At 40.0% G+C, this 19026-nt stretch overlaps 1 protein-coding gene across 1 annotated transcript in view; it reads right to left on the bottom strand.

The window, feature by feature from the left end:
* DNAH11 (dynein axonemal heavy chain 11) overlaps nucleotides 1-19026 on the bottom strand; it is a 257321-nt gene that overhangs the window by 154903 nt on the left and 83392 nt on the right. Inside the window, exons 26-29 of the mRNA XM_031940270.1 lie at nucleotides 18709-18933; nucleotides 17835-17926; nucleotides 15896-16022; nucleotides 9461-9610 (exon numbers count right to left, since the gene is read on the bottom strand). Coding sequence (XP_031796130.1) covers nucleotides 9461-9610; nucleotides 15896-16022; nucleotides 17835-17926; nucleotides 18709-18933 — 594 coding nt within the window. The remainder of the gene's footprint in view (nucleotides 1-9460; nucleotides 9611-15895; nucleotides 16023-17834; nucleotides 17927-18708; nucleotides 18934-19026) is intronic.

The following is a 19026-nucleotide window of genomic DNA, read 5'->3' on the forward strand; positions in this document are numbered from 1 at the left end:
CTTATTTTCTACCTGTATTTGTTTACTTTTTATGCCCTAAACCCAGTCTGCCCTCATCCTATCTTCAGGTCTCTGATAATGCTGGTAATGACTCCTCTCCCAATATATTATTGTCCCTTCCTTTCTCCCCTTGCTTTTTGCTCCAAACCAAAAGTGCTTTGGAGTCCATCTTATAATGGCTTTTTCAAAAGTTCAGGTCTGACCACATTATCCCTCTTTCTACTCAAATTCCAGTGGTTCCCTATTAGCCCTATGAACCCATATAAATCTGTTCAAAGTTTGAAAATTTTCATAACTTGACTCTTCCTACTTTTTTCTTCTTACACTTTACTCTTCTCCATGCACTCTACAACGGGCCCATTCTCACACACAGCACTCTATTTCCTTTTTTCTGTGTCCTAGGTGAATGTTCTTCCTCCTCACCTTCCCTCCTAGAATCTCTAGCTTTCTTTCAGACTCAATTCAATCACTGTACAAGTCATTTCCATCTTTCTTGTATCAAAATTATTTCTACACCTCCCTTTACTCCACTCATTAGATGGCAATCTCTTTGAGAACAACATTTTTGTCTTTATACTTAAGCACAGTGACCGGCCTATAGCAGAGAGCATTTAATAAATTCTTGTTGAATTTATTTAGACTTGATTGGATTTAGTTGGCTTAACATCAACAAATATTCATTAAGCCTCTAACGTATGGGAGTCTCACATGCCAGGGGCAGGAGAACTTAGTGTGGAAAGAGCATGTCTTAACATAGGGATGCTCTCAAGATTAAAACTCAGAAGAAAAGAATGACTCCAAAATATCTTCAAAGACTCAAAGAGAAATACAACTTGGGCACAAATACAACTAGTATTTCTGAAAGAGATGAAAAGAAAATTTTCAAAAAGCACAAAAAATGATTTTTAATATCATTGATCACTAGTATGGTAGGTGAAAAAACCAAAAAAGAAATGAAAGTTATGGGGATTTTTTCTTAGGGAGTTGTTTAATTGCCTGTTCTATTTCTTTTTCTGAAATGGGACTATTCAAGCAATTTACTTCCTCCTCTGTTAGTCTGGGAAGTCTATATTTTTGGAGGTAGTCATCCATTTCACTTAGGTCATCAAATTTATTGGCGTAAAGTTGAGCAAAATAACTCCTTATTATTTCTCTAATTTCCTCTTCATTGGTGGAAAGTTCTCCCTTTTCATTTTTAAGACTACTAATTGAAATGAAAGTTATGGAAGAAAGGATTAGAAAGGGAGTTTTATAGTAAAAATCCAGAATTTACATGTCTAAGACAGAATATTACATGTAATTAAAAAGTTCTGAGCAAACACTATCAGATCAGAAACTTTAACAACCACTATTTTTAAAAATTAAAAAGCTTAGAGCCCAATATTCCATGAAGCATAAGATATAGATTTACAACCAAAAATAGCTTGCCCAGTAAAACTGGGTGTGAGAGGGGGAAATGGGTCTTTAATGAAATATAGGACTAAGAAATCCTGATGAAAAGACACAAACTGCATAAACACTTTAAAATACAAATATAGGAATCACAAGAAACATAAAAAGTAAACAGAATAAGAGACCATAAGAGACTGAAAAAGAAAGAAAAAACTTGTTTACATTTTATGGGGAGGTGAAAAATGTACCCTCTTAAAACTATCATTGTCAGAGTTTATAGAAGGAATCTAATTAGACAAAGGGTCTGGGAATGGTTTTGTTATGCCTTGATGATCTTTTAGAAGAATGGAAAGGGAGGGGAAGAGGAACACTCTGTATGTATGGGAAGGGAGAAGAAGAATGAGAAATTTTGTTTTATATAATTGAGATGTGAAAGCAGAAGACTAAATAAACAAGGAAGATGGGAGTGGGGAGGAGATATCTGGACCCTGCTCTCATCAGGCTAATCTAATCATAGAAGAACATACTCCCATACAGAGAGAACTGGGTCAGTAAAAACAAAAACAAAAACATTTCACTCAACAGAGAAATGTGAAGGAAAGTGAACAAGTGGAAAGAAGGAACTCAGGAGGGGGATAAATTAATAGAAATATTAGCCTGAAGCAAAAACAAATCACCCTTTAACAAAAGAGGGTAGATTTCAAAGAGAGGTTTAAAATGAATAAAGAGTAACTTATCAGACTCTGGGTGAGGAAAAAGGAGAAGTAGGGGAATAGAAATACATTTCCCAGAACCCAGAGCATTGGTGCTAAACTCACTCCTTTATTTTCATTATCCTTTTCCTAATTATAAAGAGAAAAGCAAAAAGCAAAGAGAGAAAAGTATAAAATAATAAGTTGAAGGAAAATACACGTAACAATGGTAATTATAAATATAAATAATTATAAATATATATTATATTTATATATTTATATAACACATATATTATGTGATATATAATATATATTTATATATCATATAATATATGCATTACATACTATATAATATATATTATATATTATTACATAATATGATATATATATTATATATGTAATATATAAAATAAAAATATATAATTATAAATATGATGGGGAGAGGATTCTGAGAAGTTGGCAAAACAGCAAACTTTCAGCTCTCCAAATTTCTTACAAAACAAATAAACAAACCTCAGAACATTGCTTCAGAGTGAATGTAGAGCAGCAGAAATAAACAGGAGAGGGAGTAAAGCGGTTGTCTTCCTAAGACAACTTGAGAAGACCTCAGGAAAAACTCAAACTCCTGAGAGAGATTCTGAGTGAAGTGCAAATATTTCCAGGTATTTGCCTGAATCAAAAAACAACCAACTCTTGAGGCTCCTGGGTTTGAAGGCAGCCTCAGCCTCAGGAATTTTCACTTTACCAGGTAGGAGTCAGACAACTGAGTAGGAGAATATTGAAGGACCTTCCACTGTTGAGGGATGCCAAGTGCAGCTGTACTGACCTGACCCAGAACCGGCGCTGGGTTGCAGTTTTGGGGAAGGAGTAAGCATACACCTGGTGAGGTGGTAGAAGAAGGGCAGATATCCAGCTGGCTATCAGTTTTTGCAGGAGAGCAGAATACCTGGTTTCAGTTCTGGGGTAGAAAGGAACCTGGGCCCTGGGACTGAGCTAGAATAAGAAGAATCCGAGGCTTGGGGCATCATATTCCCTATACCTCGGGACTAGAACTTGATTATAATAATAACTGCTGAAAATAAAATAAAAATGAATAATCAAAGGAGAAGCAATATAACCATAGATAGCTACTGTGGAAATGGAAAAAATTGGGGTTCATGTGTAGTTACATAGAAAATAGTGCAGTTATAAAAAGTCACTCCTTTTTTAATGAGAAATGTCAAATGGGCCAAAGTCCAAAAAGAAACCTTGGAAGAATTTAAAAATCAAATAAGAGGAAGCAATTAAATTAATTAGAAAAAAATAAGAGCAGTTCAAGAAAATCAAGAAAATTGTGAAAAGAAAACTAATCAGTTTGAAAACTAGGATCAGAAAAGGGAAAGTTAAAGATGTTATTATAAGACATGAAGAAAGAATAAAACAAAATTTAAAGAATGAAAAAATAAAAAATAATGTGAAACATCTAATTAGAAAAATAAGCAATCTAGAGTAGATTCAGCTACTGATTATGCTGAAAGTTATGATTAAAAATAATCTACATACAATATTATAAAAAAGTTATCGGGAGGGGGGGCAAGATGGCAGAAAGCAGACACAGCTTTCTATGACTTTATCTCACTTTCTCTCAAACTAACAGCAGATTAAGCCTCTAAACTGGTTTTGGAATCAAAGAACCCACAAATATCTGGAGTACGACATTTCCCAGGGGGAAAACTTGGAAGAATTTCAGAACATGGGGATAGTCTGCTGAGCCCAGACTGCAGCACAGGGAGCCAGAGTGTTTGTGTCCATCTTTTGTGAGCCTCTTAGGCTACCCTGTCCTGGGTACAAGCAGGTGATTTGGCAGATTTGCTACAAATGGCAAATTGTAAACTGCTGAGCCTTGGAAGAATGTGGGACCTGGCTGCAATTACTCAGCACTGGAAAGCAATCAGAATTGCCCCAGGGCAAATCAAAGCAGCTGTTGCTTCTTTGCATTAAGAGCAAACATCAACATTTTAAAAAATAGCAAAAAACAAAAAACAAAACAAAAAAAAAAAACTCTCATCATAGACAGCTTTCATGAAGAGAGAGAAGAATAGACCTCAACTCCCAAAGTTCCTAAAGGTAAATCAACTCCAGATGAAGCCCCAAAGGGGATTATGAACTGGTCCCCATTTCACACGGCTTTCTTGGAAGATTTCAAAAAGGATCTTAAAAGATGTTAAAAGAAAAATGGGAGAAGGAAATGAGATCTTTGCAAGAGAGTATGGAAAAGGAAAAACAGAAATTATCTGAAGAACACTCCTTAAAAATAGATTTAATAAAATGGGAAAAGCACACAATTCCTGTCAAAATAGATTTGGGGAAAACCACATATCTCCCAACAAAATAGATTTGATGAAATGGGAAAAGCATATAACATTTTATAAAATAGATATGAAAAATATACCAATTTGTTGAAAAAAACTGAAATGGAAAAAAAGGCAATGAACAAAACAATTCAACTGCCCAAATACAAAAGGTAACTGAAGAAAACAATACACCAAAAGAATTGAACAAATGGAAATGAATGACTCAATAGGGCTTCAAAAATCAGTCAAACAAAACCAAAAAAAAGAAAAAAAAATACAAGAAAACAAAATATCTCCTAAGAAAAACAACTGACCTGGAAAATAGATCTAGGAGAGATAATCTAAAGATTACTGGACTTCCTAAAAGCCATTATGGGGGGAAAAAAAACCTAGAACTTATCCTTCAGGAAATCACAAAGGAAAATTTCCCTGATGTCTTAGAATCAAAAGATAAAATAGCCATTGAAAGAATTCATCAATCACCTACTGAAAGAGAACCCCAAATGAAAACTCCAAGGAATGTCATGGCTAAATTTCAGACTATTGCACCAAGGAAAAAATATTGCAAGCAGCCAGAAAGAAACAATTTAAATATCAAGGAACCATAATCAGCATTGCTCAGCACCTACCAGCTTGAACCTTAAAGGACTGAAGGGCCTGGAATCTGATATTCCAAAAGGCCAAGAAGTTTGGATTACAGCCAAGGATAAGATATCCAGCTAAAATGAGCATTATCTTTCAGGGTAGAAAATGGACAATTGATGACACAGGTGATTTTCATTTATTTCTTATGAAAAGACCAGAGCTGAACAAAAAAACTGATCTCCAAACACAGAACTCAAGAGAAGCATAAAAAGGTAAAAAGGAAAACTTGAGAACTATATTTCTGTTATGGGTATAATATGAAAAAGAAACTAGAGTTTCGTGGAAAGATGATTGTACTGGAAAAAGGAGGAAAATAAGGAAATTATTTCTCATCTCATAAAAAGGCAAAGAAAACCTATTATAACTGAGGGAAAGAAGGAAGGGGAATGAGCATTGTATGAATCTTATGGGATTTGGCTCAAAGTGAGATATCAGACATATTTGGTTTCACAGAGAAACTTGTCTCACTTTATGAAAGTAGGAGGGGAAAGGGAAAAAGAAATGGGAAAGCTAATAAAAGGGAAAAGAGAACTAGAAGGGGGAAAGTATAAGAAAGGAGGAGGGGCTTTAAAGGAAGAGGGCTGTTGGAGGCCGGTGGTGATCAGAAGCAAAATACTGGGGAATAGCGAAGGGGGAACAATATAAAAGCCTAACTTAGGGTAAATAAGATGGCAGGATATACAGAATCAGTTATTTTAACTGTGAATGTGAATGGGATGAACTCTCCCATAAAACGGAAGTGGATAGCAGACTGGATTAAAAGCCAGAACTCTACAATATGTTATTTATTAAAAAAAACACATTTAAAGCATAGTGATACATACAGATGAAGGTAAAGGGCTGGAGCAAAATCTATCATGCTTCAGATGAAGTTAAAAAATCAGGGGTAGCAATCCTAATCTCAGATCAAGTAAAAGCAAAGATAGATCTAATTAAAAGAGATAAGGAAGGAAATTATATCTTGCTAAAGAGTACCATAGATAAAGAAGCAATATCAATACTAAACATATATGCACCAAATTTGGATATAGCTTCCAAATTCCTAGAGAAGTTAAGAGAGCTGCAAGAAGAAATAGACAACACAACTATACCAGAAAGGGAATCTCAATCTTGCTCTCTCAGAAATAGATAAATCAAACCACAAAGTAAATAAGATAGAATTTGAGGTAACAGAATATTAGAAAAAGTTAGGTATAATAGATCTCTGGAGAAAATTGAATGGAAACAGAAAGGAGGTTATTTTTTTCTCAGCAGTTCATGAAGCGTATATAAAAATGATCATGTATTAGAGCATAAAAACCTCAAAATCAAATGCAAAAAGGCAGAAATAGTAAATGCATTTTTTCAGATGATGCAATAAAAATTACATGCAATTAAAAGACCAGTGGAAAACAGACCAAAAATTAATGGGAAACTAAATAATCTAATCCTAAAGAATGAATGAGTGAAACAACAAATCATAGATGCAATCAACAACTTCATCCAAGAGAATGACAATAATGAGACAACATATCAGAATTTGTGGAATGCAGCCAAAGCAGTTATTAGGGGAAATTTTATATCTCTAGGTGCTTACTTGCATTAAGCAGAGAAAGAGAAGATCAATGAATTGGGGTTATCACTAAAAAAGCTAAAAAAAAGACAAATTAAAAATCTCCAATCATATACCAACTTTGAAATTCTGAAAATAAAAGGGAAGATTAATAAAATTGAAACTAAAACTATTTAATTAATAAAACTAAGGCTTGGTTTTATGAAACAAAATAACAACAAAATAGATAAACCTTTAGTTAATTTGATTAGAAAAAGGAAAGAAGAAAATCAAATTGTTAATCTCAAAAATGAAAAGGGAAAACTTTCCACCAGTTAAGAGAAAATTAGAGCAATAATTAGGAGTTATTTTGCCCAACTATATGTCAATAACTTTGATAATCTTAGTGAAATGGAGGAATATTCACAAAAATATAGATTGCCTAGGATAACAGAAGAGGAAATAAATTATTTAAATAGTCCCATTTTAGAAAAAAGCAATAAAACAAGCTATTTACTCAACTCCCTTTTTCTTAGGGAGCCAGACAGATTTATATGTGAATCCTACCAAACATTTAAAAAACAATTAATTCCAATACTATATAAACTACTTGAAAAAACAGGGAAAGAAGGACTCCTACCAAATTCCTTTTATGACACAGAAGATATGGTGCTGATATCTAAACCAGGTAGGGTGAAAACAGAGAAAATTATAGACCAGTTTCCCTAATGAATATTGATGCAAAGATCTTAAAAAATATAGATGATAAAAAGTCATGCCCAGGATAATACACTACGGCCAAATAGGATTTATGTCAAGAATGCAGGGCTGGTTCAACATTAGGAAAATTATTAGCATAATTGACTATATCAATAATCAAACTCACAAAAATTATATGATCATCTCAATAGGTTCTCAAAACCATTTGAGAAAATCCAACACTTATTCCTATTAAAAACACTAGAGAGTATAGGAATAAATTTTCCTTAAAATGACCAGAGCATCTATTTAAAACCATCAGCAAGCATCATATATAACAAGGACAAACCAGAACTATTCCCAATAAAATCAGGAGTGAAACCAGGTTGCCCAATATCACCATTACTATTTAATATTATATTAGAGATATTGGCTTTGACCATAAGAGAAGAAAAAGAGATTAAAGTAATTAGAGTAGGTAATTGAAGAAACCAAATTATCACTCTCTGATATGATGTATTCTTAGAGAATACCAAAGAATCAACTAAAACACTAGTAAAAAACAAAGAAACAAAACCAAAACAAAACAAAGAAATTATCAGGTAGAATTGCCTGAAATTCTAGAACAAGAAGGCAAAGCAGAAATAGGAAAAAAAAAAACCATTGATTGCCACCCGAAAGATCCGAGGAGGAAAACTTATAAGGATGTTATAGTCACGTTTCAAAGCTCCCAGGTTTAGGAGAAAATATTTCCAGCAACAAGAAGAAAACAATTTAAATATTACAATAAGGAATATACAAGTCCTAGAAGCAATTGCATTGAAAAACCATAGATCTTGGAGCACTATATTTTGTAGCAAAAGAACTGGGTTTTTGACCAAGGGTAACTTACCCTACAAAGTTTAGTAATCCTGAGTAAAAAAAACGGACATTTAATAAACTGAAAATCTTTCAGGTATTTGTGACAAAACCACCAGAACTGAATGGAAAATTTGATATGGAACCAGGAGAAATATAATGTATGCATTAAAGACCTTAATAAGGTCAAATTGCTTCATTCTTGTATGTGATAATGTATAATGCCAGCACTCTTATGACTGTCATCATTACTTGAGTAATTTGAAGGAAAGACTTGGGCTGATGTGTATGATGAAGTGATTCTAGAAAGACAAAAATGTAGGGAGAGATAAAAAGGAGTAATTATCTCATAAAATGAGGCATGGAAGGAAGAAATGATAAAGAAGAAGCAAATGGGATATGAGCAAGGAAACTACATCTTGCAAAAAACACCATGGATAATGAAATAATATGTATGCTTCAAATTGTATAGTACTTAAATTCTTAGAGGCAAAATTAATTGAGTTAGAGGAAGAAATAGACAATTAAATAGACTTGTGGGGGAATCCAACTTATCCCTTTCAAAGCTAGATAAATCTAACCATAAAATAAATAAATTAATTAAGAATATGAACAGTATATTAGATATGAGAGACCTCTGGAGAAAACTGAATGGAAATAGAAAGGAGTATAATTTTTTTTCTCAGCTATAAATGGCATCTTCATAAAAATTGACCATATACTAGAGCAAAAAATCTCCTAACCTAATGCAGAAATAATAAATGCACTTTTAAGATTATAATGCAAAATAAAATTACATCCAATAAAGTTATAGAAGTAGAGATCAAAAGTTAACTAACTAAAATTAATTAACTAAATTAACCAAATAATCTAATCCCCCAAAATGAACAGGTCAAAGAACAAGTCATAGAAACAATCAATAATTTCAGATTTTGCCTCTCATACATCATTTAATTTCTAGACAACCTCTATAAATTGTAGAGAAGGTATCAACCTGTATTAGTAGAGAGAGTTTCCTTGCTTGGAATTCACATAGAGATGTGAATGAATTCACAGATCTGATCCCTACTTTTATCTTTACATAAAACAACAACAAAGAGGACAAATAAATTTAGAAATCCTTAACCCAAGATTAATGGGGGTGAATAAATTAAAATAATACTTACATAAGTGGGAACTTTACTTTGCATCTAGGCTCTGTGACTTACAACCCTTCTCCAGTTCCATTGCCTCAATAGCTTTTTCTATTTCAACCTCTGGGAATCTGAAGGCAGCATTCCCTCTAGAACAACTCATGAATCTTTGCTTACATGGCCTATGCATTCACATGCAGTATGGAGAGGGACATGCTCATTCTCCTTGCTGTACATCCCAATAGCTCGGCTGGCCACTAGCTGCTGGCTATCTTCAAACTGCAGATCTGCAATGCTGTCAAAGAGTTTGGTCAAGTGTCTTGTGACCTGGAACAAAGCAAAGAGACAGAAGAAGGCAATTTTTATTTATTTTTACAAAAGACTCTAGTATTCTAGAATAACAGGGGAAGGGGGAGAGGGAGCTAACTGCATTTTTAAAAAATGATTTATTAAAACAAACCAGAATAAATATGATGCCTCAGAAAGAAAACAGAATTTTGAGCCAGAGAATCTGGATTCAAATACCGTTTCATTAATATGACCTCAGGCAAGTCACTTTCCATCTCTTGTGGCCTGAGTTGTCTTATCTGTAAAATGAGGCATCTGTAGGATCAGTGATTCAGAACTAGAAGAGACCTCAGAGGCCAAAGAGTGTCTTCTAGCTCTTCATCTATAATCCTATGTCCCAGTTATCAGCAAGCCCCTGGGAAGAAAGGATTGGGACATTTTTGTCTTTGGCTCCAGTCTCACTTACTCTAAAACATGTTCCACACAACTGCCAAAGGAGCTTTCTGAAAGTTCTGACCCAACTGTGTCATTCTTGTGCTCCTTCTCCCCTTTAATATCAAATATACACTCCTTGGTGTGGCCTTCATTGTCCTTACTATCTTTCCAGATGTGGTATACATTTTTTCTCTCCTTCCCCTTCTATGGTCCAATTCTTGGTCTTATTGTTTCTTATCCATGAAACTCCACCTCCATACCTGAAACATTCCCTCCTCAACTCCAATTCTTAAGATTCTCAAGTTTCCTTCAAATCTCAGCTCAGAGGCCAGCTTCTTCATGAAGATTCCTGACCCTTCCCCAGCTGCATTATGTACCACTTATTTTCTCTCTCTCTGTCTCTGTGTCTCTGTCTGTCTGTCTCTCTTTCTCTAAATATATATATATATATATATAATATCCTATATTTCTTAAATGAAATATACATATATAATATTTTATATTTATTCAGAGACAGAGAAGAAAGAGGAGAGGAATTTGGGTCTCAGCTATGAAACCTTAAACCATCTTTTAGGGATATATATATATATATATATATATATATATATATATATACACACATATTATATACTTGTTCCTCTCTCTTTTAAGAATGGAAGCTCCCTTTAGGTAGAAACTACTTCACTTATTAGTGTCCTGAGGGTCTAGCATATAATAAGCATTTGGTTATTGATGGATTGGACCCCAACACTTACTACTTAATAAAAGTTTGTTGAAATGATGTCATTTTTTCAGGTCAGTTGAATCCTTTTAAGAATCAACAAAAGTTGAAAATGATTATCTAATCTCAGGTTTCCCTTCCCTTCTATAAAATAGGTATTTTAAGACATTTGTCCCATCTCCTTCACAAAGCTGTTAGGATGATGAAGGGATAGATTTAGAGCTGGAAGCAGGCTTTGAGATTATCTAGATCATCCCTCTACTTTTACCCTTGAAGAAACTGAAGTCCAGAGAGGTAAAAGAAATGACCCTAAGTCACACAGTTTGTAAGCGGCAGAGCCAGGATTTGAACCCAGTTCCCTTGACCCCTTCCCTTGTACTGCTACCATAAACATTATGGGAATGTTGGCTATAATGGCAGTAAGAAGAAAGTATGTTAACAGGTTCCCTTAGTAAGCTCTTGCCTGTTTCCCCCTTCCTGATCTGCTACATCCCACTGATGACCTTTAGGTCACTCCAGTTCCCAATCCATCCAGAACTCAATACTAGCTCCAGCTCTGCTTCTAAGCTTTGCCACCAGCCTTCCATTGACCCTGTGGCATTGTGTAACCAACCAACAACAATAGTGGCTAGTCTAGCCCTCTACTTTTAGGCTGACAAATATCAAAATCCTCTAAATCATTTATTCTCTCTTTTTTAGGTTAAATACATGCAATTCTTCTAAACATATTTCCATATTTATCACACTGCCCAGGAAACATCAGATCAAAAGGGAAAAACCACAAGAAAGGAAATAAAAACAAGCAAATAAATAACAACAAAAGGTGAAAATCCTCTGCTTTGAGCCACATTCAGTCTCCATGGTTTTCTCTCTGCATGTGGAAGGTACTTTCCATCACAAGTCTATTGGGATTGCCTTGAATCACCTCATTGCTGAAAAGAACCAAGTCCATCACAGTTGATCATCACACATAGATTATTTATTCTCTATTTAACGATCTCAACGATGGAGACTCTCCATCAGTGCTGGGTATTTTCTCACATTTCCTATTATATTTTTGTACATAAAGACTTCTATGATTTAGCAGTGAGAGAACCTGCTAAAATGATACCATTCACAAAACTTGATACAGATCTAAGATCAGTTCTTGGGGACCTCCTTCTTCCTGGATCCTAAATCTGGGCAGGAGAGTAGATATTTATACTTAATCCCCATAAGATGGAGAGAGACTTCTCCCTTTGATTTTATTCCACCAAGATGACAACCCTCATTCTGACTTTTTCTTGAAATATCACAAAGAATAAATAAAAATAACAAGAAGTATCATGGAAATGTAAAATTGTGTCCTGGAGAGAAGAGTAACTCAAAACTCGAGAAGTACAAGGGATCTTAGCAGATATCTACTTCAGTTTCCTCCATTTATAGAGAAGTGTTTAATTCTGTTTTAGAGAGGGGAAATGATTTGGCCAAGATCACATAAGTGACCGATCTCCACCTCCCCCTTTACCACCAAAGCTTTTTCCATTATCCCCAACCTGGGAGGCTGAGATTATTTTGAGGGAGGGTAAACTAAGAAAGAAGAGAAGTCTTCCTCATGTGTCCAGACTATTCTGAAAATGCCAAATCAACACTGCCAGTTGTAATGCCCTTGAAAGGAAGGCCATCTTGGGGCTTCAGTCTTTTTCTTAGTCTATTCACTGTGAGCAGAGAAGGGGGAGGAAATCACTTTAGAAAATCTGGTAAAAGTTGTTTAAGTTTGAAAAGGATGAGCATTTAAAACTCTCACTTTCTTTAAGTTAGAGTTGATTTGCTGTGTCTGGGTCTCTGCCTGAGGGATCCCATCCTCCCATATCTCTGAACATAATCCCCCTCCGGGCTTCCACAAAAACCTCTCTCCAATGATCGGGCAATTCATTGTCCCACTGAAGTGGCCGTGGGAGCTCAGGCTTTCGGTGGTGTGTAGATGATGCAGTGCAAAGGGCAGGGCACGCTGCCATATAAATAGGACTTTAACCATCACCCAAACCAAGGATTGTCGATATGGGCGAGGGCCGAGAGCGATGAGTCCCCAAAGAGTCCTAGTACCACGGCCAGCAGCTCAGTCACGGCAAGAAGACATTGCTCTTCGCTCTCTCACCAGACTTGCTTACTCAGCTGATTCTTGCTGCAGTCAGCCCCTAGAAAGTAGGGAACTGGAAGATTTTCATCTTAATAATAGCTAGCACTTATATAGTGCTTACTATGTGCCAGGCACTGTGTTAAGCAGTCTGGAATTATCATCTCACAACCACAGAAAGTAGGCGCTATTATTATCCTACTTTATAAAATGGGGAAACTGAGACAAACAAGGGACCTTGTCCCATCCTTTAGATTTTTCTGCTCTAATAAGTTTTTTTTCCTCTTATTCACTAACATGAAAGTAGCTTCTTTTTCTTAATTCTAACTTCTTAATAGTTTCTAAATTATTCGCGCAGGGAGGGCTCAGAGCTGAGGAGGGCTGCAGAGGAGGAGCCGACAGCATCAAATAGGATGTAACATGTTCAGAAGAGAACCTCAACCCATTTCAAATAATCATCCATTGAGAACCGGCTGAAAACAATCACCTTATTAGCATCATGGATCCCTCTGGCAATGGGGTGAAGCTTATGGATACCTTCTCAGCACAAGATTTTTAATGTATAAAATACATAGGGTCCCAAAGACCCAAAGAACAATTATGAAAATATATTTAAAAAGCAGGTTCATAGACGCTGATCAAGCCCAACCCCCATTTTATAGCTAAGGAAACTGAGGCTAAAAAGAGATGGAGAACTTGGTTAAGCTTTCATCAGGACGGGGAATAGCGTTGCCGTTATTTTCATCAAGCGTTCAGCAGGTTTCCAGAAGAATATATGGGTTTGCTTGTTTTTCTAACGACATCCCATTCCCCGAGCTCCCAAGTGCTTGGAGCATCCATCTCCCGACCAGCTGGCCTCCGGGACCCGCGGCTTTTGTCTACCTGTGGACAGGGCAGTGAGCTATCTACATCTGGGGAAATCAGCATTTCAGAGACGCGAGTCCTCAGCAATCTGCTCCGTCACCCCCATCTGCTCTCGCAGAAAACAGGGGGGAAAGGAAGTGTAATTAACACGCCTCCACCAATTACATCTTCAGGGCTGACCCCCCCTTCCCTCCAACTCCATATATTCTAACTATCATCCTAGCCCGGAAATACGGCTCAACCATCCACCATCCAAGTGGCCGGGGGCTGAAAAAGGACAGAAAGGATGCTCTGATGGGGCAAAAGTCCACAAAGATGAGTTCAATTTCCGTGTTTTTGCCGAGTCCTTCCAGTGACTCAGGTTCTTAATTTCGGAATCAAAACTGGCTCTTCTCCCTCCTGCACCTCACAATCTGCAACCCCCCCCCAAATTAATCCTTGTAAAGCACCATGCTGATTATATTACTCACCTGCTCAAGAAGCTACTGTAGCGCTCTAGAGACTCTAGGATAGAATAAAAAATCTCTTCTGGGTGCTCTAAGACCTTCACAATCCAGCTCCAAACTACTTTTTCAGAGGGATCTCCCATTATTCCTCTCTTCTACTGGACATTCTAGCCCTACTGGCCCTGTGCACTACAATCCATTTACCACCTCTATGCCTTTGTACAGGCCATTCCTGACCCCTAACACGACTCTCATTTAGCTCTTAGAATCCTTAGTTTCTTTCAAATCCCAGCTCAAATACCTCCTAGAGGATTCCCCTTTTCTTTGATTCTCCCGGCTATCAGTGCTTCCCTAATTCCCTCCACCTCACCCTTGACAAAATCGCTCCCCTCTAATTCAGTTGTATTTCGCACAGACTTCCTCATGCACACATTGTTCCTGCAGGGCAACGTAAGCTCCTCGAGGGCAGACACTGGTTCTTGACTTCTCTCCAGCACAATAAGGCACGTGCTGCCTTACACATACACAGCAAATGGAGGTTGGATTCAATCAGATTTTGGAAAATCACATTAATCTTCATATTAAAAATGCCCCTCCCAGCTAGCGAGGGGCAGAAGGCTCTCCATGCGAGGAGCAGACTTCTTCCTGTGGTATCCCTCTTCTCGTGCTCTAGAAATGTGGAGACCGAATCACAAGTCGTGAAGGACCCTCCTGGGGTCTTAGAAACTTGTGACCTTCTTGGGTCTCAGTTTCATCATCTATAAAATGGAATCACAGGAAGACCTGAATTCAAATCCAGTATCAGACCTTACCAGTTCGCCAGATGCGCAGAGCACCTGGCTCATCTACACGAGTTCAAATCTAGCCACAGCCACCTACTAGCCGGGTGACTTCACTTAACCCTGTTCATCTCAGTTTCCTTATCTATAAAATGGACTGGAGAAGAAAACGGCAAACTGATCCATTATCCCCCAAAGGGGTCATGAGGAATCAGATATGACTAAAGAAAAATCAAAGAAATACAGATATATACATATGTGGGTATAACTCTATAGACACAGGTATAGACATGTACAGTGTATATTTAACTGTACAGACACCTGTGTGTATAGACATGTACATATTGTATATATAATGGTATAGACACATGTGTAGATATGTACATGTGTGTGACAGTGCAGACATGTGTACAGACAAGTACATATGTGTGTGTATAATTGTATGTGTGTAGACGTGTACCTGTGTGTCTGCTGTATTTACTTATCTGCGCCGTGTTGTTTCTTGCTAACAGAGGTTCCCGCAGGAAGCGATGCTTTCAGTCCTCCTCCTCCCGGCCTGCCAGCTCCTAGCCCAGAGCCCACACAGTCGGTGCTTATTAACTGCTGACTGACAGAACTGGGGGCAGGTCGTGTGACCGACGGAGAGAGCACCTGGCTCAGAGGGAACATTTGGCCTGAGCTGAGTCCCAACTCTCCTATCTTACCAAGTGACCTTGGAAAGGTCGCACAGTTTCCTGGTGTATAGAATGAAGGGTTTGGGCTGGGATCTCAGAGGTTTCTTGGAAAACGGTTCTGCAAAGAGCAGCAAAGTGACTGGTCCGGAGTCGCCATCTAGGAAGCCTGGGGGCAGGACCCGAGCGCTCCCCAACTCCCCCCCACCCCTTCCCATGCTGCCTCTGGATGATGATCCATGGATTCTGTGCCTTTGGGGGCAGCAGTCCCGGGGGGGAAGGGGGACGTTACCCGCCGTGGCTGGTTCCCGTTGGAGAGAATATCAAGCAAATGAGCAGAAGAGACAAAGTAGAACCGAGGAAAAGCCAGACGCTTGGTCTCCAGGTACTCAGCGAGAGCTTTTTCACAAAGAACAAGCCTGAAAAACAGAAGGGAAATGGTAGCGTGAGTCCGGGCCATGGGGCTATTTTTAAATCTAGGGCCATTCTTTCTGAGCCCGCAGAGGGAGGACTCCCAGATCTCTCCCAGCAGCTTCTTAGAACCTAGACGGCTCAGGTCTCTCCAAGGGGACAAAGGAGCCGATGGATGCCCACTTGTCTTAGGGAACAGCTTGGTCACAGCCTGAGACCCCACCGTTGGTCTGTGTCAAACGGAGGACTGGAGCATGGGCAGGGGCGTGCTAATAAATATTTAACAACCAGCTCTCCCAAAAAAAGGACATACAATGTACTTCCAAAGCTTAATCTCCATCATTACTTTCTCCATCATGTTCTTGAGCCATAGAATCCACAAAATTAATTGAACTTTGACTTGAAGCATTTGCCAGTTTCCCAGGTGTAAATGCTCACACTAAGTTTAACAATCGGCTCTTGGATCCGAGTTTTCCTGACTCTGGGGCCGGCCCTTTTATCTACTTTGACATGCTATACCTCATTGCTGTTGTTACTGAAACGAGACTTAATCATATTACTACAATCCAGTGCAGCGTCATGGTGGGAGAGCCAGAAAGCTGGACTCGATCCTCGAGCCGTGGCTCTGACTCCAGGCAGGCTAAGAGTAATGTGCAGCTGCCCTGAGGGGGACCTGCCCTGAGTGGGGACCTGCCCCAAGGGGGGACCCAGAATCAGGCTCCAGATGGTCTCCTTCCCCCGCCCTCGTCACCCATCTCCTCAACCCTGTACTAGGAGCAGAAATGGAGGCAGAGTCTCTGAGCAGACAGGGGCCGTCTGGGGCGACCCGGACCGAGACCCGGATCCCGCCAATGGCTCTCCCTGCCTGGCCCACAATGAGCACCGGCACGTTAAGCAACTGCTGCCAGGGAGCAGCCCTCCCCTCCTGCCTCCGGTGGCCTTTAGACTCTTCTTCCTGAAGCCCGCTCCCTGGCACCAGCCCCTGTCGTTTCCCTTTCTGTCACTTCCATCTAGCGCTTCTGGGCCGGCCCTGATTTCCATGGAAGTGAATCAGAAACAATTGCCTCCTGCAGAAGCCTCCTCCCGGCCTCCCCCTTTAATGAAACTCTGTTTCAGCTCTGAAGGTTTCTTCGGTTGAGAATTGATCCATATTATGTTCTGCCTCGAGTTTGATTCTATTCAACATGTACCGAGCTGTTCCCGTGGACGAGGCCGGGGAGCCCTGGCACGAAGCGGCTCTCGGGGGGGAAACAAGCTTTGCACCTGTGGTTCCAGCCAGGATGCCGACGGCTCACTTTACTGCCATAGAAGTCGCCCCCCGCCCTCCGCTGAGGACTTTTGGAGGCTTTTTCTGATTTCCTTCAGTTCTCTGCCCCTTGGAGAGGCCGGGAGGCTGGCTTGGAGCCAGGAAGAGGCCCCGAGACCAGGTTTGAATCCTGCCTCCAACACAGAGAAGCATAACCAAGGCCAGCCAGCCTCAGTTTCCCCACCTGTAAAAGGTGGGAAGCTTTGGGGCACAGATCCCGGAGGGCCAGCTGGATTTAAACTTGGGCTCACACACTGATTACTGTGTGAGCTTCCTATGGCTCAACTTCCTCCTCTGTAAAATGGGAATAACAAGAGGGCTTCCGCTGTGAGGGTGACAAGGGGCAAAGCCCTCTGCAAAGCTCGGAGGAGGATGGCTGCGGTGAGCTTGGCTCAGAGGGCCGGAGCTTGTCAAGTACGGATGGGAGGCGCGGCCCCGGACACAGGGAGGGGTTTTCACACCTTAAGCCACAAGTGCATCAGTGACTGTCGCCATGTTGCCCACCCAGTCTAACCTGGCTTGCAAATCCTTCAGCTTTTCATAGAGATAGGGCCGGCCCGTGGCTTCCAAGACATTCTTAATCTTTGCTGTGTCAAACATTAATTCCTGCATAGAAGGAGACAAGTCAGACACCAACATTCAGATTTTCCCAAGCCCAGCGCCCGCTTCCTGCCAACTGCATCCCATGGCTCCAGCCCCCCCCCCCACCTTCTGCCTTCCCTAGTGCCCCCAGTACATGAAGCCCCCCAAATGTCACTTGGGTCTATCTCATTCATTGTTCAGTCACGTTGGACCCTTTGGGATTCCTTCTCGGGGGTCTCTTGGCAGGGATGCTGGAGCAGTTCACTATTTCCTTCTCCAGCTCATTTTATAGATGAAGAAACTGAGAGACATGGGGTTAAGTGACTTGCCCAGGATCACACCAAATTCAGGTCTTCCCACCTGCGGCCTGGCCCTCTGCCCGCCGCACCCCCTGGATGCCCACCCTCCGCGGCAGCTCCTGTGACAGAGCCAAGCTCCTCGGGGACCGGGATGGCTTCATTTCTGTCCCTGTATCCCCAGTGCTCGACACAAGCTGGTATTTAACTAGCACATGTCGACTGGCAGAAATCACCGCTCTCCTAAGCATTTAATGGGGAAGTGGGCGAGCGGTCCCTTCCAGGGCTGGGGCTGGGATCCCACAACACTACGGTCCTGTGTCTGTTGCTTACCACCCATATAACTTGGGGGAAGTCTGTCAAGCTGGTTCTGGGTCTCAGTTTCCTCATCCATGAAATGGGGAAGTGGGTAAGAGGTCCCTTTGGCCCTCTTTGGGTTAGGGATGAGTCCCCTCGACTCCTCAGCCCTGCTCTCATCCCCTGAAAACCTCCGACAAATCCTCACGCCACCTTAAAGTCCGCGTCAATGCCGTCAAATCTCCGTGCATCCTCATCCAGCTGGACCCGGATGTCCTCGGAGCCGATGAAGATGCTCTCCAGGTGGGACCAGGTCCGCTGCACCTCCATCCACAGGAAGACGACGGTGTCAGCCGCATTGAGCGTCTTCTGCCAACCCGAGGCCTGCTCGACGAAGTATTCCACGTACTTGCTCTGCAGGATCGTCTGCAGCTGAACCTAAAAGGAGGCCACGGCATTAAAAGCGACAAACGAGATTATAATTAAGTGCGAGTCACTCAGCACCCATTTAAAAATCTCTTGCTGTAATGA

This window comes from Sarcophilus harrisii, chromosome 5, assembly GCF_902635505.1.
Source record: "Sarcophilus harrisii chromosome 5, mSarHar1.11, whole genome shotgun sequence".
Classification (NCBI taxonomy): domain Eukaryota; kingdom Metazoa; phylum Chordata; class Mammalia; order Dasyuromorphia; family Dasyuridae; genus Sarcophilus; species Sarcophilus harrisii.